Here is a 26,117-nt window from a genome sequence, read left to right as displayed (position 1 = left end):
TATATATACTCCTCTAGAGTATACACCTCTAGAGGTGTATATCGAGCTTAAGATATGGCCTGGTTGACAATACAGATTCGTCATGTATTTCCTTGGGAAGAAAAATGTCAAAAATCTATTACGAGGCTTCAAGAAATTTATGTTACTAAGAGTACCAAACGTTTATTATGTGATCAACTGTTTTATCGACACGATGAAAGCATTGAGAAAGTCGATAATTTTAACGCACCGGAAGTATTCAAAATTTCGAATATTTAAGGTGAGTACTATGTTCGAGTTTAGCCGCTAAAGTGAAAACTAAATCAGTAAAATTATACATATTTGTTGCAAATTTTATTAAAACTTGATGAAACAGGAATACAAACAAAGCAAATTCTCACAAAGTTTGTATTCATTAAAATGGATTATTTAAGAAAAGTAATCGTGAAAAAATGACGATTTTAGCGGCTAAACTCGAACTTAATACCCACCTGTAGGTGTAAATTTCTCATAAAATTTTGCAGAATATTGCACTGCTAATCCCATATTCTTGGCAAACTTTGCAGTAATTTCAAAAAAGTAAACAGCCTAGATGACGGATAACTTCATCAAAAAATTTTAGTCACCTGTTTAAGGGATGCCACATAACATCATGCCGTCAAAATACATATGCGAACAGATTTGCATCTAGAGCAATAAAAAAAATCACAGCTAATAACAGCTGAATATTAATAATAATTCGTGATTGTTTTTTTTTACAAATCAAAACCAACTTAAAATCTAAAATCACAGAAACAAAATATACCCATACATTACATTGATTGAAATAGTAAAGAATTTATTCAAATTCAAATAATATCCGAAAAAATTAGCTTGCACTCTAAAGGAACTAAATAAGTTATCTTTTAAAAAAACGTAGTAGTATAATTAGATTTGTTTTTGGTTTCTTCTTCTTCTTTTTGTTCTTACATTTATGAAATTAACATAAATTTAAATTAAATACAAAAAAATCTACAGGTAATTGCAGTAGTAATAAAATCAAGTATTTTCTTTTTACTTTTCGATAATTATTCAATTATCAAACAACGTGGTAAATGATCTTTCAAATATTCAAATAGTTCCTGCGAAGCACCCGGACAATTAGTCAGTTCCAATTCTTGTAAATGTCTTAGTTGTATGAGACTGGAGAGACCAGAGGAGGTGAGCAAAGGGCAACCAGCCAATGAGAGTACCTGTAGATTCCGCATTGAGCACAAATGTTGCAGTCCGAAATCACGCACCTGCGAACACCAGCGAAGAAATAGGGCGGTCAATGATAGCATGGTGGAAATGTAACCGACTCCAATGTCCGTGATGTGAACGCATCTGAAATGAGATTGATGAAAATTAATAGATAGCAAGTCATGTAATAAAGTTTGCAATATTAATTATACCTTGCGCCACACTGTGGAACAGGGTATTATAAGTTAGCGCATATGTTTGCAACACCCAGAAGGAGACGAGATAGACACATGGTGCCTTTGGCAAAAATGCTCAGGGTGGGCTCCTGAGTCGATACAGCCATGTCCGCCTGTCCGTGAACACATTTTTGTAATCGAAGTCCAGGTCGCAATTTTAGTGCCATCGACTTCAAATTTGGCACAAGTATGTGTTTTGGCTCAGATTTAGATATAGCTCCCATATATATATTTCGCCCGATATGGACTTATATGGCCCCAGAAGCCAGAGTTTTACTCTAATTTGCTTAAAATTTTGCACAAGAAGAACAATTAGTACTATAGTCAAGTGTGCCAAATTTTATTGAAATCGGTTCAGATTTAGAGATAGCTCCCATATATATCTATCGCCCGATATGGACTAATATGGTCCCAGAAGCCAGAATTTTACCCCGATTTGATTGAAATTTTGCACTAGGAGTACAATTAGTAGTGAGCCAAGTGTGCCAAATTTTATTGAAATCGGTTCAGATTTAGATATAGCTCCCATATATATCTTTCGCCCGATATGGACTAATACGGTCCCAGAAGCCAGAGTATTACGCCAATTTGGTTGAAATTTTGCACAGGGAGTAGAATTAGCATTGTAGCTATGCGTGCTAAATTTGGTTGAAATCGGTTAAGATTTAGATATAGCTCCAATATATAGCTTTCGGCCGATTTACACTCATATGATCACAGAGACCAATTTTTTGCTCCGATTTAGTTGAAATTTTGCACAGGTAGTAAAATTAGCATTGTAGCTATGCGTGCCAAATTTGGTTGAAATCGGTTAAGATTTAGATATAGCTCCAATATATAGCTTTCGGCCGATTTACACTCATATGACCACAGAGACCAATTTTTTGCCCCGATTTAGTTGAAATTTTGCACAGGTAGTAAAATTAGCATTGTAGCTATGCGTGCCAAATTTGGTTGAAATCGGTTCAGATTTAGATATATCTCCCATATATAGCTTTCGCCCGATTTACACTCATATGACCACAGAGGCCAATTTTTAACTCCGGTTTAATTGAAATTTTGCACAGGGAGTAGAATTAGCATTTTAGCTATGCGGGCCAAATTTGGTTGAAATCGGTTCAGATTTAGATATAACTCCCATATATAGCTTTCGCCCGATTGACACTCATATGACCACAGAGGCCAATTTTTTGCTCCGATTTAGTTGAAATTTTGCCTATGACTCTAATTTTCCTAAACTTCTAATACATATATATCGAGCGATAAATCATAAATAAACTTTAGCGAAGTTTCCTTAAAATTGCTTCAAATTTAAATGTTTCCCATAGTTTTTTTACTAACATCTAGGGCATTAAATTTTGAGTCTATAGATTTTGTGATATTTAAATGTATGTATTTGGGACAAACCTTTATATATAACCCCCAACAGATTTGACGGATGTGATATGGTATCGAAAATTTAGATCTAAAAAGTGGTGCAGGGTATAATATAGTCGGCCCCGCCCGACTTTAGACTTTCCTTACTTGTTTTTTTACTAATGTGTATGGATGAATGAAAAAAATCATTTAATGAAAATAAACTGTTTTCTTTTGCTAAAAGCCAATAACACATTTTTGCCAATGTTTCTTATGAGAGCAAAATGTAATTAGTCGATAACCACCATAATCGTATTTTCTTTAGCAAATATAGATTTCTAATAGGTATGGGGATTTTCGTTAGAGGTGCATACCGCTTTTAAACTAATGATGGGAATTTTCGTTAGACGTGCATACCGCCTTTAAACTAATGATTGTGAATGGTGTTGAATGTGACCCAAGTCCAGCGTTGCCAGAATTGTTTCACCAAAAACCGCTAGATTTGCCCAAAAAATAGCTAAAAAGCTAAAAAATGCTAAAAAATAGTTAGAAAAAAAGCTAATTTTTTTGTATCAAAAGTCACATTTTTGATTGAAATTTAACAAACTTAAAGGCTTTATTTCACTTACAATGCATATTATTTTCATTTTAATTCCACTTCTGTGAGACTGTAACAATATCTAAGGCATATTAGCTCTGTTTGCGTATTCGATACATTTTGATTACTATCACAAATTTTTTACTGGAAGTCCTTCGTTTTGTGGGAGCTACCTTCCCAACACCTCTATTTTATTTACTTGTTATTTTAAAATATTAAATGATCTAAGCATGCTTTGGATTTGGTAAAAAAATGATTTGTCATTTTTTTAAATAAAATTTTAGTTTGGTTTTGAAATTGTGAAAAATTCGAAATACATTACTTTTATTTAAATTGTAGAAAATACCTATAGTTTACATTTCCCAGTAAAAACATTTTCCTTTTCTTCATGAGCTATCAAAGTGCTTTAAAAACGTGCTAACGCCAACTTAAATTTCCAAATTCATACTCGACTTCAAGTAGAAATTATTGTATATATACGTTTTTAAAATAAAGTGTTGAAAAACATCTTCTATTTTTGAACGCTATTTTGGTTTGTGCACCCTCAAAAAAAATCGCTTCTTTAACATATGTTCCAAACATATTTTGCAGGAAGCACATATATTATTGCATACTGCCGAAACATTAATATGTTTGTTTTATGTGAACATATTATATGTTTGGAAGCATTTTGAACCAAAAATATTATATGCTTGGAAGAATTTTCCCAAACACGATTGTGCTCATTCCCTAACATACTCGTAATTTTCACTTCCACGAAATTTTTTAGTTATTGGCACCTTTCTCTGTAATACAAATAATGTTGAAGAAATTATTCACTTTTATAAATTTTTTAAATTTTACCTTTCGCCTGCACGGAGAATCGAACCGAGGACCATACAGTTTGTAAGCCAACACACTATCCACTGGGCTACGTAGCTGTTATAGTCACCAGTAGATAATTATCGTTTTAAGTTACATTTATATAGCATAGTTTGCAGCGCCCACGAGCCCATGCAAACATAACATTATTTAACAGAAAAATACATTTGTTTGCCACGTGGAGCAGTGGTTAGCATGTCTGCCTTGCATGCAAAGGGTCGTGGGTTCAATCCCTGCTCCGACCGAACATTTTTTTTTTTTTTTTTTTTTAATTTACACATTTATATTTATACTATATTAATTTTTTTAAATGAAACATCGAAATGTGCGTTATTAAAGATTTATAGTCAGTAACAGTGCTTGATATAAACGAAATTGAATGATTTTTGGATAAAATATTATTTTTTATTGCAAAAATAACAATCTTGTAATAAAAAACTGTTTTTGTACAAAACTTTAAAATTTGGAAGGAATTCAAAAACTAACAAAAGAAGAACGTGGAGTAGAGTATAAACATACATACATAATTTTATAATATAAACATAAATTTATTTAGGAGTGAACAGTTTTTTACTAGCATTTAACACCATCGCTCTAAAATTCCTTTTATTTTTCTTTAATAATTCATTTTAAAGAAAATAAACTTTTTAAATTGTTTTAGCTGTAAAAGTCGATCTTAATGCCCGCTTTTATATTTGATGGTGTCCGTCAACTCCTCGTGGACTACTTTTTAACAAAGAGAAACTAAACTTTGTTTTTTTTACATTTTACTGTGTAATTTTTCACTATTTCCTCCTTATTTCATTTTACTGTCCCAACTCTAAAAAGAGTATAGTGCCCTTTCGTTATTTTTATGAAGACCCCTGATTTCTTTTAACGAACCAAGAAAAAAATAATGCCAAAATGATAAACAAAACACATGTCCACACATACATAAAATGCTGCTCTCAAGGCGAAAACATAAGCTGTTTGTTTTTCAAATGTCTATTCTCTTGGTTCAGAATGTATATTCTCTTTATTCAAATTAAATAATATTTAGACTTAAACATATCAAATTTTTGGCCTTATCATAAAACAGTTTTCCGAAACAACATACAAGCGGTTTCACAGAAATTGTTCTCTTTTGACTCTTTTGCTGTGTTATATTGATATCTTTCGTCAACTCTCCCGGTTTCCATCTCTATTTCTCTCTATACTCTCTCTGTCGCTTTGAATAAAATATCACAACATATGTATGTTTAGTTGAAATTTGTAAATTTATATATGTTTGTATTCACACATATGATTTTTATGAAACATTCATGCCCCAAACATAATATATTCTAACATATTAACATAGATGTCCCAAACATTTAGTGTTAGTTTAGGAACATTACATGTTTGCACTTAAATATATTGTGTTTTAAAATTGTGCCCGAAACACATTTTGTTTATATCGGAACATATGAAAAACATATTTTTCTAAGAGTGTGGTTAAGATGCAAAAACTCCTCACATTTAAAGACTATTTCATTAATTCTTCCTTCCTTCATGAAAACATACCCATTTTTAAGTTGAATCACTTAATTATAAGGACAAAACGACTTTATCGTCTTTTGGACAAGGAAAACAGGCTTAGATAAAAACGCCGATTTATCCATATTTCAATAGAAACATGTCGAAAAAAAGCCAAAAATAGCTAAAAGGGTCATGAAAAAAAGCCAGAAAAAAAGCTAAAAGCTAAATGCATTTTTTCCCGCTAAACGTCTTCAAAAAAAGCCAAATCTAGTGGGAAAAGAGCTAAATTGGCAACGCTTCCCAAGTCAGTCGAGCATGACATTAGGGATGTATTTAAGATGCAATTTTCTTAAGAAAAATTTGTATTTTTTATGAGTTTTTTGTGCTTTTTTCACCATGTGTTATCAAAGTTCATTAAAATTGTCTTAACAACAATTTGAATTTACAAGCTCAGCTTTAAAAAATAGTCTTCAAAGATAACTCCTCTTTTTGTTTTTTTTTCTTTTATAGTCAAATTATAAAAAAATCATCGAATTTAGGAGAAATAGACCTCAGTTGCATAGAATTTTCTTTCATATTAAAGTCCAAGCGCTAACTATAAGGTCAAGCAAAAAACTTTGTATCAGAGAAATGCGCCTTCTATGCTAAGCAAACCTCCCATTCGTTTTTTTAAATACCAAAAATATTTTTGCTCAACATAATATTTTTCAGTGTAGAAGTCATAGTGGAAATGTTCGCTAAAAGAAGGAATTCTTATCAATTTCTTACATTTTGCTCCCGTAAAAATCATGAGAAAACTGTGTTATCGGCACGCAAATGAAAATACCAGTTCTAAACTACGACATGCACATTTAACGGAAATTTCGTTTGCGGACCTAAACCCCAGAATGCACCTCTAGTGAGGGTACACATAAGAAATTTATTGCTATCGAAAATTCCGCAACGAGTTATTATCGATTGTTTATATGTTGCTTCCATAAGAAGACATGATAGAACTGCATTATCGTCACGCAAACGAAATGTTTGTTACTGCCATATAAAAACGTTTGCGCGAAATAACTGCGAAATCTTTGCCCTGATTTTTTTTTGTTTTCGAACAAATAATAATGCAATGAACAAATAATAATGCTACTTAGAAATTTTCGTACGGAAATATAGACAGGCATATTATTTCTCACAAACAAGTTAACAACCCTTTCACTGTGATAAATGCTGATATTCATTTTATTGCAAAAATGAACTTAGTACTAAGCATTGAAGAAAAATTATGCCTATAAATGCATAACAACTTTTGCAAGCGAATTTTTGTTACGACGATGTTATCGATTTAAGGGTTTAGGACCGGTATGCACCTCTAGTGAAAATTTCATTACCCATAACAAAAGTATGGTTTTTTTCTATCGATAATGCCGTTAGCCGCCATTATCGTTTGTTTATAATTTGCCTCCAAGAAGGGTATGACAGAATAACTGCAAAATATTTCTTTTGAACTTTTTTTTCGAAAATATAGTGAAACAAATCTGAAAATTTCGCACGGCAAAATAGGCTGGTATATTATTTTGCACAAATAAGTTAAGAACCATGTATATGGGATAAATGTCGTTTTTCGCAGAGAAAAACTTAGTACAAAGCATTAAAGCGAAAATGTTCATAATTTAGTAAGCGAAGTTTCGTTAGGACGATGTTATCGATTTCTTATATTGCTAACACGCTGTATCGGATATAAAAAAGATATGAAATAATTGCTTTTAAAGGCCGGTGTTAACTACGGAATCACGGTGGTGCAATCTTTAGCATGCCCGCATTGCATACAAAGGATTATGGGTTCAATCCCAGTTGCGACCAAACACCAAACAGTTTTTGAGTTCCCTCTCAGTAATGCTGGTGGTGACATTGCTGAGTGTTTCAAAGCTTCTCTAAGTGGTTTCATCGCAATTTGGACTTGGTTATAAAAAGGAGGTTATAAAAAGGAGGTCCCTTGTCATTGAGCTGAACATAGAATCGGGCTGAGCTGAACTCAATTATAAGAGAGAAGTTAACCGCTCTGGTATTACAATGAACTGAAGTTAGCCTGAAATATCGGGTTGCCACTATACATCACCAAAGACCGCATTATCACGCTAAAATGGCCATTTTTCACGGTTACTTTTCTTTAATAAATCATTTTAAAGATAATATACTATATAATTGTTGCTGTCATTCGCTCTCAAGTTATAATAAAGTTCGCAAAAATTGATTTCATCGGCTAAACTCGAACTTAATACAAATCTTATTGGTGGAATAATTTCATTTTTATTGACCTGGAATTTGGGTCGCTAGAAACGGCCTCGAAAATTATATTAGGAATCCTTTTCGATTGATTACATTATGCTCTCATAAGTAACATAGGCCACAACTGTAGTTTCGGTATATGAATGAAATTTTCGTTATAATGGGCATTAAGTCCAATATGGACTTTTAATCGGAAAACACAAAAAAATCGATTGACACACCTCAAAATATGTATTTTTAATCGGAAAACACAAATAATCGATTGACACACCTCAAAATATGTATTTTCAATGACAAACAACGCCCAGAGGAGGAATATGATCACCCCAAACATGCTTCAAAAACAAAATGTTATTTTGACGGGGAACATGTAATATGTTTATAGCAACCATGTTAGGTTAGGTTAAAGTGGCAGCCTGATTAAGATTCCGGCTCACATTAACTAAAAGTACCTATTACATATGGGCACTTCTACACGCTCACAAAAAATCGCTTCTGTAACATATACTCCCAAACATATTTTGCTTCAAGCATATACATTTTTGGCTATTGCCCAAACATTTATATGTTTGATCTCTTCCAATATATAATATGTTTGAAAGCATATTGGTCTAAACAATATATGTTTGGGTAGTCAATTTCCAAACATTTTGTATTTTTGCATCCAAATTCAATAATGTTGTCTTCCAAAAAACAATATGTTATTATGTGAACATATAATATGTTTGGAAGCATTTTGCACCCAAAAATATTATATGCTTAAAAAAAGTTATCCCAAACAATATTGTGCTCAAAATTTTATTTATTTATTTATATATTTACAATCATAATGAATTATGAAAATAAACAGGTAATATAGGTGCTAACAACATAGGTTTTCGACCTGAATGCTCAAAATTTTGTTTCTGCCCAATTGTATATTCCCCCACATCTTTCTCACTTCCACGAGATTTTTTAGTTCTTAGCACCTTTATCTGTAATACAAACATTGTAGAAGAAATTATTCAATTGTATGATTTTTTATTTATTTTAATTTTACCTTTTGCCGGACGGGGATTCGAACAGCGGACCACACAGTTTGTAAGGATCAAAGAAGTAGCTGATCAATTGCCCAAGGAAAAATAAAATGTTAATTTTGTAATAACAAGCAACAACCACCAACTTAATTCAATATGTTTATAGGCTATTTCTAAATTAATATATGTTTGCATCCAAGCATATTATATTTAAAAACATTTTATGTCCCAAACATAATATTTTCTAACATATTAACATATATGTCCCAAACATGTTATGCTAGTTTATGAACATTATATGCTTGCACTCAAAAATATTGTGTTTAAAAATTTGTGTTCCAAACATATAATGTTTATAGCCAAACATATGAAAAACAGTCTTTTTCATCCGTGTAGTTTTAACCGCTGAACTTTCTTGATTATTTTTCTTTGTTGAACCAACCAGATTGTTCAAAAAACATTAGCAGACTGCTTACACACAAAAAAAAATCTGATTCAATCACGAAATTAATTGATCCAATTAATTTTTAATTGAAATGTCTTCAATCACAGAAATGATAGTATCAATTAAAAAATTAATTGAAGGTCAATTAAAAAATTAATTGATTCAATTAAAAAATTAATTGATACTATTAATTTTCGTGATTAATTTTTGTTTCAATTAAAAAATTTGTTGATTCAATTAAATTTTTAATTGAATATTTTTTAAAACTCAATTAAAATTTTAATTGGAAAATTTTTCGTGAAATTTTTTTCTGTGTAAGTTAACGTTTTCCAGATCCGCCAGTAATCTGAAGCTATATGCTCCTAAAAGTTGCTTACGCTTTACACAAAATGCAGGACACACACACAAGAGGTGTTTAATTGATTCCTTTTCCTCCGCATCATGACAGCTCATAAAGTAGTCATTGTACTTTGCGCCTATAGTTTTTGCAAAATCGCCTATCAAGCAGCGACCCGTTATAGCAGATATCAGGAGTGATATCTGACGTCTCGAGAACACTAGCATATCTAGTGTGCGGTTTAAGTTTAAATGGGGCCATATTTGCTTGGTTTGGTTACAGCCCTTGCAATTCCCCCATCGAACATTTGCCGTCATAACAGCCTTCTCACGCAGCATGAGCTTGCAGGTAGCCAGGGGCATACCAACAGATTCTAGTTCCCATGGAATATGTAAGGTAGTCCCTAGCTTCGCCAACTCATCCGTTTCGCAGTTCCCCGGTATGTTCCTATGTCCAGGCAGATAGCTGAATATTGTACTGCTCAGCCATCTCATTGAGAGATTTGCGGCAGTCGATGGCCGTTTTCGAGTTGAGGAACACAGAGTCCAAGGATTTTATTGCAGGTTGGCGTCTGAGTATATATTAATACCCACATTTTTTAGAATATCACTTCTCAGCCATTTCGCCACCTCTCTTATTGCTAATATTTCAGCCTGAAAAACACTACAGTGATTAGGTAATCTTTTCGCTATTCGAAGTTGCAGATCATTAGAATATACTCCGAAACCCAATTGACCATCCAATTTGGAGCCATCAGTGTAGAAATCTATATATTCTTTATTCCCCGGGGTCTGTGTGCACCACGCCTCACTGTTGGGGATTCTCAAACTTTTTGTCGAAAAGTGGACTCGCTAAAGTGCAATCCACTATGTTAGGCACATCTGGCATTATTTTGAGGACCGAACTGTGACCGTAACTTTTTTCCGACCTCAGCGAAAGCTCGCGCACCCGCACAGCCGTTGTTGCAGCTGACTGTTTGGCCAAAATGTCTGAAGCAATAGATGCATCATGACATTAAGGGAATTTGCTCCTGTCTTGCTGAATGCGCCTGAGATACACAAACACGCCATACGCTGAACTTTGTCTAAACTTGTTGGCTGGTGAAGTGCCGGCCACCAGACTACAACACCATATATCATTATAGATCTAACCACTGCCGTGTATACCCAATGCACAATTTTTGGTTTTAGTCCCCACTTTTTCCCTATTGCCTTTTTGCACGAGTACAAAGCTACCGTTGCTTTTCTCGCCCTTTCTTCAATATTAAGCTTATAGTTCAGCTTCCTGTCCAAAATAACGCCAAGGTATTTTTCACACTCACTAAAGGGAATTTCAATACCCCCTAAGGAAATGGACCTAACCGTGGAGGTTTTGCGATCTATGCAGTACATGACTAATTCTGTCTTTGCAGGATTTACCCCAAGACCATTGTCTTTCGCCCATTTCTCAGTCATCCGGAGGGCCCTCTGAATAATATCTCGGATTGTGGATGGGAATTTTCCCCTGACTGCTAGAGCCACATCATCTGCGTATACCACCACTTTTATCCTTTCTTTTTCTAGGGTAACCAGAAGGTTATTTATAGCAACATTCAGAAGAAGAGGGATAGAACTCCTCCTTGGGGAGTGCCTCTGTTCACATACCTTTGTATGTTTGCTTGTCCTAGTGTGGCTGAAATACGTCTCTTCATTAGAAGTTCGTCTAACAGCCTAAGTATACATGGACCAACATTCAGAATTGCAAGTCCATTTAGTATCGAGCTCGGATGGACATTATTGAATGCCCCTTCGATGTCTAGAAACGCCACGATTGTGTATTCTTTGACAGATAGAGAGCTTTCAATGAAGCGGTCTCAGTAGACCTGCCCTTCGAGTAAGCATGCTGTCGTTTGGAGAACAAACTTGAATCGATGCTAGTTCTAAGATAAATATCTATCATCCTCTCCAGAGTCTTAAGTAGGAATGAGGATAAGCTGATTGGTCGGAAATCCTTCGCCCTCGAGTGAGAGGCTTTTCCCGCTTTAGGTAAGAAAACGACTTTTGTTTCCTTCCACTTTCCTGGGATATATGATAAGTTAATACATCCTTTATATATCGCCGACAACCAGGGGATAATTTTGTCAGTCACTGCTTGTAACTCCGCCGGAGTAATTCCATCAGGTCCGGGGCAGCCATGTTATTTTCTTCAAAATTATGTATCTGATTTCGGAAACCATGTTTGGCGAGAAAACAACATTTTTACTGCAAAAATGTTCAATGTTCCCCATCTAAAAATAACATTTTGCTTTTGAAACATGTTTAAGGTAACCCTATACCTTCAATGCTTGAAAGGAGAATTGTCGATTTTGAAGCACAATGGCATAATAGGGTAAGTGCAGCAAATGTGGTATACCCATTTGTTTTTCGATAGCCAAATTTTTTGTTTTTGTCCAACGAAGCTAAGATTTTACCAGATTCGTTTTACTAGTGTTAGCCATCCACGCAACTATGAGCAAAAAAAAAAAGAGAAACCCATAATTTTAAATATATTTGCGAAATTATTACAAAACTCCTTACCATAATGTAGATTTTTTTTGTAAAAAAAATAAATGCAACATATATATCGCAATTGCATACATTTAATGCTTATTTAGTACTCGACAGTTATTTAGTTATTAATAAACTGAAAATATACCTTCACACAAAACGAAATGAAGAACCACCGAGCACACGTTAATGTGATTTTTTTCAAGTGGCACAAAGACAGAGTTGCAAAAATCAAACTGAGTTTTGATTGCTTCATTCTCTGACAGCCTCAATCTATCCAGCTTGTATTAGTTATTCGTTAGATAGAGAAAAAAATCTACTATACCACATTACCAGCCTGTACCACATTTGCTGAACTTACTCTACCTAGTGAATATTCTCACTTACCTGTCTAATGTTAGTTCTTCCAATTGATTGAGATCACAGGCTATATATTCCAAGGATGCATCCGTTATACGGGGACACCATGAAAGATCCAATGCTCTTAGCTTTTGTAAATTCTCAGCAATTAACTCAACTCCGTCATCTGTTAATTTGCTACATCCAGATAGACTTAGAACTGTCAAATGCGGCAAAGAATGGACTGGAAATAAATGGAAAAGTATGATATAGGTTAGGTTAATAAGGTAGATCCAAGCATTATACCACGGAGAATTTCAATATTAAAACCTCGCAAATAAATTACGACTTCATTTTTAACTATGTCAATGTGAGGTATATAGTATGCCTTTGACTCCACATTATATAGAAACTTATGGCGTTTTCGATTCGCAAAAAATATGATAGCGTCATTCCAAATTTATTTTTAATTCCCAATATTTTGAGAGATACAGGATCCAAAATCTATCACAGTGTCCTTCATATTTTGCTATCAATTTCGAGAGCGTTGCACCCTTTTTCCCAATCGAAATCGCCATTAGTGACAGAATACCAAGCATAATAAAAATCCGAACGTGTCCCCCTAAAACCGTCTAAAACATCATTCCTGAGTCTCGTCAATTAGGAAAATAACCATGACAGATTCCTTGTGCCTAGTAACAGTCCAAGATACAAAACTGTTCAAAATACAGTACAAAATTATCAACAGCCATATCGAAAATCGACACATCTGCATACAGAGCCCCAATCAACAGCCGAAAGAAGCGAATGTAACATATCGAAATTCGTCTTCGTCTTGAAACATAGGGAATATACCTCATTCCGACCAACATCCAATGGAGACTCATGAGTAAGATCGAAGATGAATACAAGTATATAAGGCCGTAAGTTCGGCCAGGCCGAATCTTATGTACCCTCCACCATGGATTGCGTAGAAACTTCTACGAAAGACTGTCATCGACAATCGAATTACTTGGGTTGTGTTACCTTAAAACTTCTTAACATCGTTTTCTAAATTGTGAGTTTGACCGGAGGTCAAATCTGGTGATCGGTTTATATGGGGGCTATATATAATTATAGACCGATGTGGATCAATTTTTGCATGGTCATTAGAGACCATATATTAACACCATGTACCAAATTTCAGCCGGATCGGATGAAATTTGCTTCTCTTAGAGGCTCCGCAATCCAAATCGGGGGATCGGTTTATATGGGGCCATAGGGAGCCACCGTGGTGCAATGGTTAGCATGTCCGCCTTGCATACACAAGGTCGTGGGTTCGAAGCCTGCTTCGATCGAACACCAAAAAGTTTTTCAGCGGTGGATTATCCCACCTCAGTAATGCTGGTGACATTTCTGAGGGTTTTAAAGCTTCTCTAAGTGGTTTCACTGCAATGTGGAACGCCGTTCGGACTCGGCTATAAAAAGGAGGTCCCTTGTCATTGAGCTTAACATGGAATCGGGCAGCACTCAGTGATAAGAGAGAAGTTCACCAATGTGGTATAACTATGGACTGAACAGTCTAAGTGAGCCTGATACATCGGGCTGCCACCTAACCTAACCTATGGGGGCTATATATAGTTATGGACCGATGTGGACCAATTTTTGCATGGTTGTTAGAGACCATATACTAACACCATGTACCAAATTTCAGCCAGATCGGATGATATTTGCTTCTCTTAGAGGATTCGCAAGCCAAATTTGGGGGCCCGTTTATATGGGGGTTATACGTAAAAGTGGACCGATATGGCCCATTTGCAATACCATCCGACCTACATCAATAACAACTACTTGTGCAAAGTTTCAAGTCGATAGCTTATTTCGTTCGGAAGTTAGCGTGATTTCAACAGACGGACGGACGGACGGACGGACGGACATGCTCAGATCGACTCAGAATTTCACCACGAACCAGAATATATATACTTTATGGGGTCTTAGAGCAATATTTCGATGTGTTACAAACGGAATGACAAAGTTAATATACCCTCCATCCTATGGTGGAGGGTATAAAAAAGAAAGCAGGGTGATATCGATATTTGGGACAGGAAATGGGATCACATCTGGATATATCAAAATTATAAGGATTGCCAACAAAAGCTATATCAAGAATCTTCTCAAAGAAATTCAGAACTCCATTGACTGACTTAACCAACTATCAAGAAAAAGACCCAAAAAGTTGTAACTCATTCCGAGAAGCGAACTCAATGCCACTGTATCAGTCAATCTGAGACTAGATACCATATACAAGTTAATATACCCCCAAAACCCCGATCCTGTCCGAATCACTTATCCTAGACATAATTATATTATTTGCCAAAAAATTTCCTTCATGGTTAGAATATTTAGAAGCCGGAGGAATATATGAGCATGTGGCAAATAGCCTCAATTCTGGATCATCTACACCCACCGCAAAGAGTTCAATACTATCAACCCCATCAAGAACAAACAGTTCAGATGTGAAGGTGCCAAGGACACCAATCGATTAATAGGATCTATGAATAAAATCAAATATTACGATTAAAAAACAAACAAAAAACTGGGAATTTTCAATGAGGGGAAAAAATGGTTATATGTTGTCGGTGTTTTCAGTCGAAGTAATCGGCGTCGGCTGCTGAAAACGGCTTCCACGGCTTCATTCTCTGACTCCAACATACCTAATTACTGAACTCAGGTAATGAGTGTGATTACTACACAAGTACCATACGGACCTGAAATTGTGGTCAATATTTATGGTTTCCCTTATAGCGGTTGTATTCGAATAGAAAAATGGTATCATCTCACCCTTTTACGTTTATTACAAATCGAAATGACAAAAGGTTGGTTTCGTTGTGTGATTGTTTGTAATACTGACGTGATATCTAACCATTGTAGTCTCTCATTTTGCAAATGTTAATATTTCCCTACGATATATTGAATGAAATTTAATCCTTCGTATTGATTTACCTAGTCCGTCCTGGTTTAAGACAAACTGAACCTACATCGTTTCCATCTCTTCGCAATCATTGGATTTCACAAACAGATAAATGCAATTGCATTTTATAGTTCAATAGAACAGTTTGTGGTTTTTGTGGGTGGTAGGTTGGAAGGTTGCTTATGTCAGTAATGCTTATGACAAACCAAATCATACTCCATGGATGTGTTCAATTGATGATTCGACGACTTCTATTAGGCTATCATTGAATTGTTTATTAAACATTTCAAATTGATTGGTGGTTGGGCCGAATACGATAAACACACCAATGACATTTTCTTTACTGCAATGATTTTTCAAACAATGAAGCATTTTGAAATATTAATGATTCATTCACTGTCTTTAAGTAAATAGGAAATTAAACAATGAATCGTTTTTTTTTTGTATTAATGATTCTTTAATTTCCTTAACGTAAATGAGAAATTTGCATTTTTGTATAACAATTTGGAAACCGATATAGACTAATACGGCATATTTTAATATGTCTGAGCGGCGCATTATCATATTATTATCAGAAAAATTTTAAAAGTTTTATATATATTATAAGACCCTATATATATAAGACCCTATAGGGTCTTGGAGTTGCATTCGAATTCAAAACTTTTTACTATGATGAGAAAAAATTGCTAGTTTGCTGTACTCATTTATTTAACAAATAAAACTACTTTTTATTTTTTTATGGCGATTTTAGCTTGCACCAACAAGGGAAAGATAACTATTTTTACAAAAATGGAAAATTTACAATGAATATTGAACGAAAATTAAAATTTTCAAAGATATTGAATTATAGAAAATTTGGACAATAGTTTATTTGTATAGAAAATTTTGTCAACATTTTATTTCTGTAGGCACTTTTTTCAACATTTTTACCTCTATAGAAAATTTTCTCAAAACTTTTACTTTTATAGAAAATTTGTCAAAATTTTATTTCTATTGAAATTTTCTCAAAATTTTATTTCTATAGAAAATTTTCTCAAAAATTTGTTTCTATAGATTTTTTTTTGGAAATTTTATTTCTATACACCATTTTCTCAACATTTTTACTTCAATAGAAAATTTTGTAAAAATTTTATTTCTATAGGAAATTTTCTCAAAATTTTATTTCAGCACCCAGAGAAGGAATATGATCACCTCAAATGCGTTTCAAGAGCACCTTTTTCTCACAGCGACCATGTAGCATTTTTGTCGCAAAAATATTCTTTTCTCGTCAAACATAACATGCTCTCCGAAATCAGATACACAATTTCCGAGAAAAAACATGGTTTAGACAAACATGCTACATGTTTTCCGTGGAAAGTAAAATTTTGCTCTTGGAACATGATTGGGGTGACCATATTCCTTCTCTGTGTGTATAGAATTTTTATTAAAAATGTTATTCCTATTGTTTTTTTTTTAATTTTATTTCTCTAGAAAAATTCTCAAAATTTTATTTCTATAGAAAATTTTTTCAAAATTGTATTTCCATAGAAAATTTTGTCAATAGTTCATTTCTTTAGAAAATTTTCCCAAAATTTTATTCCTATAGAAAATTTTCTCAAAATTTTTATTTCTATAAAAAATTTTCTCAAAATTTGATTTCTATAAAAAATTTTCTCAAAATTTGATTTCTGTAGAAAATTCAAAATTTTATTCCCACAGATTTTTTTAAAATTTTATTTCCATAGATTTTTTTTATACCTATAGAAATATTTCTCAAAATTTTATTTCTATAGAAAATTTCTCAACATTTTTACTTCTATAGAAAATTTTGTCAAAATGTTATTGCTACAGAAAATGTTTTCAAGACTTTATTTCTATAGCATTTTCAAAATTGTTACTTTTATAAACAATTTTCTCAAAATTTTATTTCTATAGAAAATTTTTCAAAATTTTATTTCTATAGAAAATTTTCTCAAAATTTTATTTCTATAGACAATTTTGTCAACATTTTGTTTCTATAGAAAATTTTATTAAAATTTTATTTCTATAAAATTATTTTTTTTTTATTTTATTTCTATTTGTTAAATTTTCTATCTTTCTAAATTTTATTCGTATAGAAAATGTTTTCAAACCTTTATTACTATACCACTTAGTTTGAGAGGAATATTTTGCAAAATCTACCAAAACTTCAAGAATTCTACCAATATATGGGAACTATTGACAAAATTTTCTGTACAAATACAATTTTGACAAAATTTTCTATCGATATAAAATTTTGAGAAAATTTTCTATAGAAATAAAAATGTGACAAAATTTTCTATAGAAATAAAATTTTGACAAAATTTTCTGTACAAATACAATTTTGACAAAATTTTCTATCGAAATAAAATTTTGAAAAAAATTTCTATAGAAATAAAATTTTGCAAAAATTTTCTATAGAAATAAAATTTTGACAAAATTTTATATAGAAATAAAATTTTGACTAAATTTTCTATAGAAATAAAATGTTGACAAAATTTTCTATAGAAATAAAATTTTGACGAAATTTTCTATAGAAATAAAATTTTCTAGAAAAGTATTCACAAAATTTTCTAAGGAAATACAATTTTGCAAAATGAGATTTCTTTTGTTTGGTAGTTTTTTTTTGTAAAATTTTCTGCAAATTTTTAACAAATATATACAGCAGAAAGTTCGGCCGGGCCGAATCTTAAATACTCACCACCATGAATTAAATATAATAGGGGCTATGTCAAACACATGCACCGATGCGGACCATTTTCGACACACCTCTTTATGGTTCCAAAATACCTCCAGATTTCCAATTTCAGGAAAATCGGATAGAAAATAGAGTTTCTTGACGTCCAAGAAGCAAAATCGGGAGATCGGCCTTTATGGGGGCTATACCAAAACATGGACCGATACGGACCATATTCGACACATCTCTTTATGGTCCCAAAATATCTCTAGATTTCTAATTACAGGCAAATCGGATAGTAAATACAGTTTATAGAAGCCCAAGAATAAAAATCGGGAGATCGGTCTATATGGCGGCTATACCAAAACATGGACCGATACGGACCATATTCGACACACCTCTTTATGGTCCTAAAGTACCTTTAGATTATCAATTTCAGGCAAATCGGATAGAAAATACAGTTTCTAGACGCCCAAGAAGCAAAATCGGGAAATCGGTCTATATGGGGGCTATACCAAAACATGGACCGATACGGACCATATTCGACACACCTCTTTGTGGACCCAAAATACTTCTAGATTTCCAATTTCAGGACCATCGGATAGAAAATACAGTTTCTAGACGCCCAAGAAGTAAAATCGGGAGATCGGTATATGTGGGGGCTATACCAAAACATGGACCGATACCGACCATTTTCGACACATCTCTTTATGGACCCAAAATACCTCTAGATTTCCAATTTCAGGTAAATCGGATAGAAAATACAGTTTCTAGACGCCCAAGAAGTAAAATCGGGACATCGGTATATATGGGGGCTATACCAAAACATGGACCGATACGGACCATTTTCGACACATCTCTTTATGGACCCAAAATAACTCTAGATTTCCAATTTCAGGCAAATCGGATAGTAAATACAGTTTCTAGAAGCCCAAAATAAAAAATCGGGAGATCGGTCTATATGGGGGCTATACCATGGACCGATGGGCACCATTTTCGGCACACCTTTTTATGGTCCTCAAGTAACTCTAGATTTTAAATTGCAGGCAAATTTGATAAAAACTACGGTTTTTATAAGCCCAAGACCCCAAATCGGGAAGTCGGTTTATATGGGGACTATATCAAAACTTGGACCGATATAGCCCATCTTCGAACTTGACCTGCCTGCAAACAAAAAACGAATCTGTGCCAAATTTCAGGACGATAGCACCATTATTGAAGGCTGTAGCGTGATTACAACAGACAGACGGACAGACGGACATGCTTATATCGTCTTAGAATGTCTCCCTGATCAAGAATATATATACTTTATATAGTCGGAAATCGTTATTTCGATGTGTTCTGTAACAGAGTAACGGAGGTTAGGTTAGGTTAGGTTATGTGGCAGCCCGATGTATCAGGCTCACTTAGACTATGCAGTCCATTGTGATACCACAGTGGTGAACTTCTCTCTTATCACTGAGTGCTGCCCGATTCCATGTTAAGCTCAATGACAAGGGACCTCATTTTTATAGCCGAGTCCGAACGGCGTTCCACATTACAGTGAAACCACTTAGAGAAGCTTTGAAACCCTCAGAAATGTCACCAGCATTACTGAGGTGGGATAATCCACCGCTGAAAAACTTTTTGGTGTTCGGTCGTAGCAGGAATCGAACCCACGACCTTATGCAAGGCGGGCATGCTAACCATAGCACCACGGTGGCTCCCGTTACACACGGAATGAGAAACTTATTATACCCCCATCACCATTCTATGGTGGTGGGTATAAAAAAAAATCGAATGGTGGTTACCCTATCAATCCACATCAGTTGTGATATGATATGACAATATTATTTAATAATACATTATTTTTTGTTTTCATCCAATCAAATGATGATTGATTCCACTCAATCATTCAATTTCGATGCCGTTATTGTCTTGTTGTTGACGGTCAAATTAGTTATTGGGAAACACTCTACGGATTTATTGTAAATGGCTTATGGATGGAAATGATAAAATATCTGCCAGCATCCTTCGGTGGAGGCCAAATTCATAACGGAAATAAAATTTGAATACCCTTGGCAAATCAACGGATAAATTTGTTTTTTTTGCGGCTTTTCTTGGAATTGTAATATGGAAGGATGCTAAACATATTTTAGGAACTTGAAAACAATCAATGGTTAACCGGGTTATTTGTTACATAAAAAAAGTCCGTTCTTACACTGATTGTAAAATTAAGCTATGTTTAATGCAAAATAGTATTTGTTTTAGTTTATTAAAAAAATCTTTAAGATAAATTTGTCCAGTCCAATGAAATGGCCTTTATAGCAAATTCTTTGTATTTGTACTTTATTGAAACTTCAATTAATTTATTTTTACACCCTGCGCCACACTGTGGAACGGGGTATTATAAGTTAGTACATATGTACAATCGACTTCAAATTTGGCACAAGTATGTGTTTTTATTTTGGAAGAAATCGGTCCAGTTTTAGATATAGCTCCCATATATATCTTTCGCCCGATATCTACTAATACGACCCCAGAAGCCAGAATTTCAGCTTGATTTGCTTTAAATTTTGCAGAAGGAATGCATTGATAGTATTGTGTCAAATTTGGTTAAAATTCGTACAGATTTAGATATAGCTCCCATATATATCTTTCGTCCGATATGCACTTATATGGCCCCAGAAGCCAGAGTTTTGTCCTGATGTACTGTAAATTTTGTACAGGAAGTAGAATTAACGTTCTGGATACGCATTTCAATTTTGGTTTAAATTGGTTCGGATTAAGTATAGCTTCCATATATATACCCTTCGCCCGATTTACACTCATATATAAAGGCCACAGTTTTACTCTGATCGAAATCGGTTCAGATTTAGATATAGCTCCCATATATATGTTTTTCTGATTTCGACAAAAATGGTCAAAATACCAACAGTTTCCTTGTAAAATCGCCACTGCTTAGTCGAAAACTTGGAAAAATTACTCCAATTTTCATAATTCTAATACATATCTATCGACCGATAAATCATAAATACACTTTTGGGATGTTGTCTAAAATTGCTTCAGATTTAAATGTTTTCTATATTTTTTACTACCATGGTGTTCCACCCCAGGGCATTAGCCGACTTAAATTATAAGTCTATAGATTTGGTATTTGACTGTTTTGATATGATATCGAAAATGTGGATCTACAAAGTGGTGCAGTGTATGATATAGTCGGCCCCGCCCGACTTTATACTTTCCTTATTTGTTGTTTTTAATTTTATTTTTCCTAAATTGTAAATTCCTTTAAATTTTAGTATTATAGAAAAATTAGAACGAGTAAGCATAGGTTGCGTATAAGTAATAATAATTATTTATAACCTTAGAGCGTATACGTAACGCTCCATACATTGGTGCGTGTAAGTGATATTATTTAAACTAATGTATTTCGTGAGCAGTAGCCAGAAATTCAAACATATCAGTAAACTGTCGTTACTTTGACAACTCACTATGAAAATCCCACAAAATGGAATATTATTGCATCCAATTTTCGCGCGAGGTAGAAAGGTAGCGGCGTGGAAAGAACCGAAGACATGGACACCGTGACGTCTTGTGGATTGTTAACAAATTAAAATCTATTCTAATACTACGTTCACACTATGCTCAAAATATCGCCTTTCGAGATTTGAAAATCACCTTTCTATACAAAAGGGAGATTTAGTGTGTAAACATAACCATAGCGATAGGCAAACACATGTTTACGTGCATTTCCCAATATAATATTAACGTTCGTTTATATTTATATTTATATTTTTGTTTTTTACTCTATCTATTAAAAAACCGATAGAATATTTTAAAGCCCTTGAATATAACTTAAGCCGATTTTACCATACCAAAATACCAAAAAAAAAAATGTTGACATTTGCCAACATCATTGTTCTCATGTCACACAATCGGTTAGTTGGATAGTTAGTATCTCAAGGAGAGTAAAAACAACAACAACAAAAATAGTAATGAAGAAATAGTAAACCTCAATAATCCTCTTAAGTTAATCTATTTATCATTGCTATCTTAGTGGGAAGAAACGAAAGGTTAATCCAGATTATATAACACTGTTCCTTTTGCTGGGCGCTACTCAATATATCCTTTTCTACGACACATATTAACCCATTCCAGTATCGTGATCTTATTCTTGCTACTCCATATATTTAGTGACTTCCTCAATATGTCCCCAAACCCAGTTTCTAAGATGGCCCAGATCGCTTGCCATGAGTGTCGGGAGATAGATATATCGTGAGAGCAGCGCAGTGGCATAGGTAACATGTTGATAAGACCCCGGTCTGACACATAGATGGCGTCGCTAGTATTAAATGCATATTATTTTTATATAGTAACAACCTTCAAATGATTCGTGTCAAAATTTGACGTTTGTAAGTCAATTAGTTTGTGAGATAGAGCGTCTTTGTGAAGCAACTTTTGTTATTGTGAAAAAAATGGAAAAAAGGAATTTCGTGTTTTTATAAAATACTGTTTTCTGAAGGGGAAAAATACGGTGGAAGCAAAAACTTGGCTTGATAATGAGTTTCCGGACTCTGCCCCAGGGAAATCAACAATAATTGATTGGTATGCAAAATCAAGCGTGGTGAAATGAGCACGGAGGACGGTGAACGCAGTGGACGTTATCGACGAAAATATCAAAACAAAAAACACAAAATGATTTTGAATGACCGTAAAATGAAGTTGATCGAGATAGCAGAGGCCTTAGAGATATCAAAGGAACGTGTTGGTCATATCATTCATCAATATTTGGATATGCGGAAGCTCTGTGCAAAATGGGTGCCGCGCGAGCTCACATTTGACCAAAAACAACAACGTGTTGATGATTCTGAGCGGTGTTTGCAGCTGTTAACTCGTAATACACCCGAGTTCTTCCGTCGATATGTGACAATGGATGAAACGTGGCTCCATCACTACACTCCTGAGTCCAATAGACAGTCGGCTGAACCGTCTACGAAGCGTGGAAAGACTCAAAAGTCCCCTGGCAAAGTAATGGCCTCTGTTTTTTTGGGATGCGCATGGAATAATTTTTATCGATTATCTTGAGAATGGAAAAACCATCAACATGGCGTTATTGGAGCGTTTGAAGGTCGAAATCGCGGCAAAACGGCCCCATATGAAGAAGAAAAAAGTGTTGTTCCACCAAGACAACGCACCGTGCCACAAGTCATTGAGAACGATGGCAAAAATTCATGAATTGGGCTTCGAATTGCTTCCCCACCCACCGTATTCTCCAGATCTGGCCCCCAGTGACTTTTTCTTGTTCTCAGACCTCAAAAGGATGCTCGCAGGGGAAAAAATTTGGCTGCAATGAAGAGGTGATCGCCGAAACTGAGGCCTATTTTGAGGCAAAACCGAAGGAGTACTACCAAAATGCTATCAAAAATATTGGAAGGTCGTTATAATCGTTGTATCGCTCTTGAAGGGAACTATGTTGAATAATAAAAACGAATTTTGACAAAAAAATGTGTTTTTCTTTGTTAGACCGGGGACTTATCAGCCAACCTGTTAGGTGTCTAAAGTATCCTTATCCTCAACACCCTTAACTCGAGGTCATGTGGTCCTACTCTCCTTAGCAGATCCCTAGGAATTTGCGTTTGAGTGCATTTATCACCATTGCACTGATACTAATCGGAGTCCATGTTTTCAGTGCACTAGTCCAAACAAGTCCGCGTTGTTTTTAGGACAATTGTGTTCTCCAGCTCAATTTCTATTTTTCTCCCAGCTCGTAAGCGTCTTTATATTTCTCCTTATTCAAAAACATCTAGGTAATCATAGGTTATAAAGGGTGATTTGTTAAGAGCTTGATAACTTTTTTTTAAAAAAAAACGCATAAAATTTGCAAAATCTCATCGGTTCTTTATTTGAAACGTTAGATTGGTCCATGACATTTACTTTTTGAAGATAATTTCATTTAAATGTTGACCGCGGCTGCGTCTTAGGTGGTCCATTCGGAAAGTCCAATTTTGGGCAACTTTTTCGAGCATTTCGGCCGGAATAGCCCGAATTTCTTCGGAAATGTTGTCTTCCAAAGCTGGAATAGTTGCTGGCTTATTTCTGTAGACTTTAGACTTGACGTAGCCCCACAAAAAATAGTCTAAAGGCGTCAAATCGCATGATCTTGGTGGCCAACTTACCGGTCCATTTCTTGAGATGAATTGTTCTCCGAAGTTTTCCCTCAAAATGGCCATAGAATCGCGAGCTGTGTGGCATGTAGCGCCATCTTGTTGAAACCACATGTCAACCAAGTTCAGTTCTTCCATTTTTGGCAACAAAAAGTTTGTTAGCATCGAACGATAGCGATCGCCATTCACCGTAACGTTGCGTCCAACAGCATCTTTGAAAAAATACGGTCCAATGATTCCACCAGCGTACAAACCACACCAAACAGTGCATTTTTCGGGATGCATGGGCAGTTCTTGAACGGCTTCTGGTTGCTCTTCACTCCAAATGCGGCAATTTTGCTTATTTACGTAGCCATTCAACCAGAAATGAGCCTCATCGCTGAACAAAATTTGTCGATAAAAAAGCGGATTTTCTGCCAACTTTTCTAGGGCCCATTCACTGAAAATTCGACGTTGTGGCAGATCGTAAGTCTATTCATGATGAAATGTCAAAGCATACTGAGCATCTTTCTCTTTGACACCATGTCTAAAATCCCACGTGATCTGTCAAATACTAATGCATGAAAATCCTAACCTCAAAAGAATCACCCTTTAGATGCGGTCATATTGAGCACACTTTTGCATTCGAATATGTCGACTTTTCAGCATGATCATATCCCTTTTTATCATGTACGTTGGGACATTCTAGAAAATAAGGAAAACGAACAATATCGGTAAGTGGTTCTTTTATTATTTTGGAGACCCTTTGTCCGTCTTGCAGTTTTAGGTTAAATTCCAGTTTCGACCGAATACAAAAGGTTTTGCAGCGGTGGTTTACCTCCTAATATGTTGGTGATATTTAGAAGTGGCACGTTGCATACGCAGAATCTTATCCTGCGATGGCTTCTCCTAAATATTGGTTAAACGAATTTCAAAGGTGCTCAGAAGTTAGTGTTTTACTAAGCCATGTAGAGGTGCTGAGAACATATCTACCACCGCAGATAAAGATCCAAAAATCCACCATCTCGTATTGGCAGGATGTCCGTTGAAGGTACGCTAGATCGCAGTAACTTTAGGCATTTCAAAGGTCGTGAGCGTCAAATATGTTATTGCCAAAAATTTATGTCATGAGAAATTTGTGGGCTAAATGGATACCAGCATGCTCACTTTTGACAACAACAGAAACTGTGATTTCAGAGGGAATTTGACGCTCTCTTAGCTTAATCCTTTTCTGTGGCGTTTCGTGAAACATCGGTCGGTTTAATGCACTGAAAAATTGTCGTGAGGCCAACGACTGTTTGTCCTTAAAAGACGAATGCGTTTTTTTTTGCTTAGCATAGAAGACACATTTCTCTGATATAAGGTTTTTTCCTTGAAACTTTTCAATAAAGTCGTTTTGTGCTTATAATTAAGTGATTCGACTTAAAAAATGGGTATCTTAACGTGAAAGAAAAATTTGTTTGACTAAGGTCAATTTGTCTTTAAGAATTCTGAAAAAATCTTGAAAATTAATAAAAGGTCGTTAAATTTGTTGTCTTTTTGAATTCGAGTCTGAATTTCTTCTGAAATTGAAGTTTCCGTACACGTTTTTAAAGGACTTTGTAGGACATGCAGAAAAACACACTCGAATGGAGAAGAGGTAACCCTCGCTACGTAGGCCCATTTTTTATACCCTTCACTACTACTG

The 26,117-nt window shown here is 34.6% G+C and overlaps 1 protein-coding gene across 3 annotated transcripts in view; it reads right to left on the bottom strand.

Annotated features, from left to right (window-relative positions):
- Window positions 1-791: 791 nt before the first annotated feature.
- The window catches only part of LOC142237098 (uncharacterized), a 202,949-nt gene continuing 177,623 nt past the window's right edge, over window positions 792-26,117 (bottom strand). For all 3 annotated transcript variants that reach the window (XM_075308443.1, XM_075308444.1, XM_075308445.1), the window contains exons 5-6: window positions 12,730-12,925; window positions 792-1,344 (exon numbers count right to left, since the gene is read on the bottom strand). In XM_075308443.1, the coding sequence (XP_075164558.1) occupies window positions 1,047-1,344; window positions 12,730-12,925 (494 nt within the window). In that variant the 3' untranslated portion in view covers window positions 792-1,046. The remainder of the gene's footprint in view (window positions 1,345-12,729; window positions 12,926-26,117) is intronic.

The sequence above is a fragment of the Haematobia irritans genome, chromosome 4 (genome assembly GCF_050003625.1).
Source record: "Haematobia irritans isolate KBUSLIRL chromosome 4, ASM5000362v1, whole genome shotgun sequence".
NCBI lineage: Eukaryota > Metazoa > Arthropoda > Insecta > Diptera > Muscidae > Haematobia > Haematobia irritans.
This window is presented reverse-complemented; position numbering and strand designations above follow the sequence as displayed.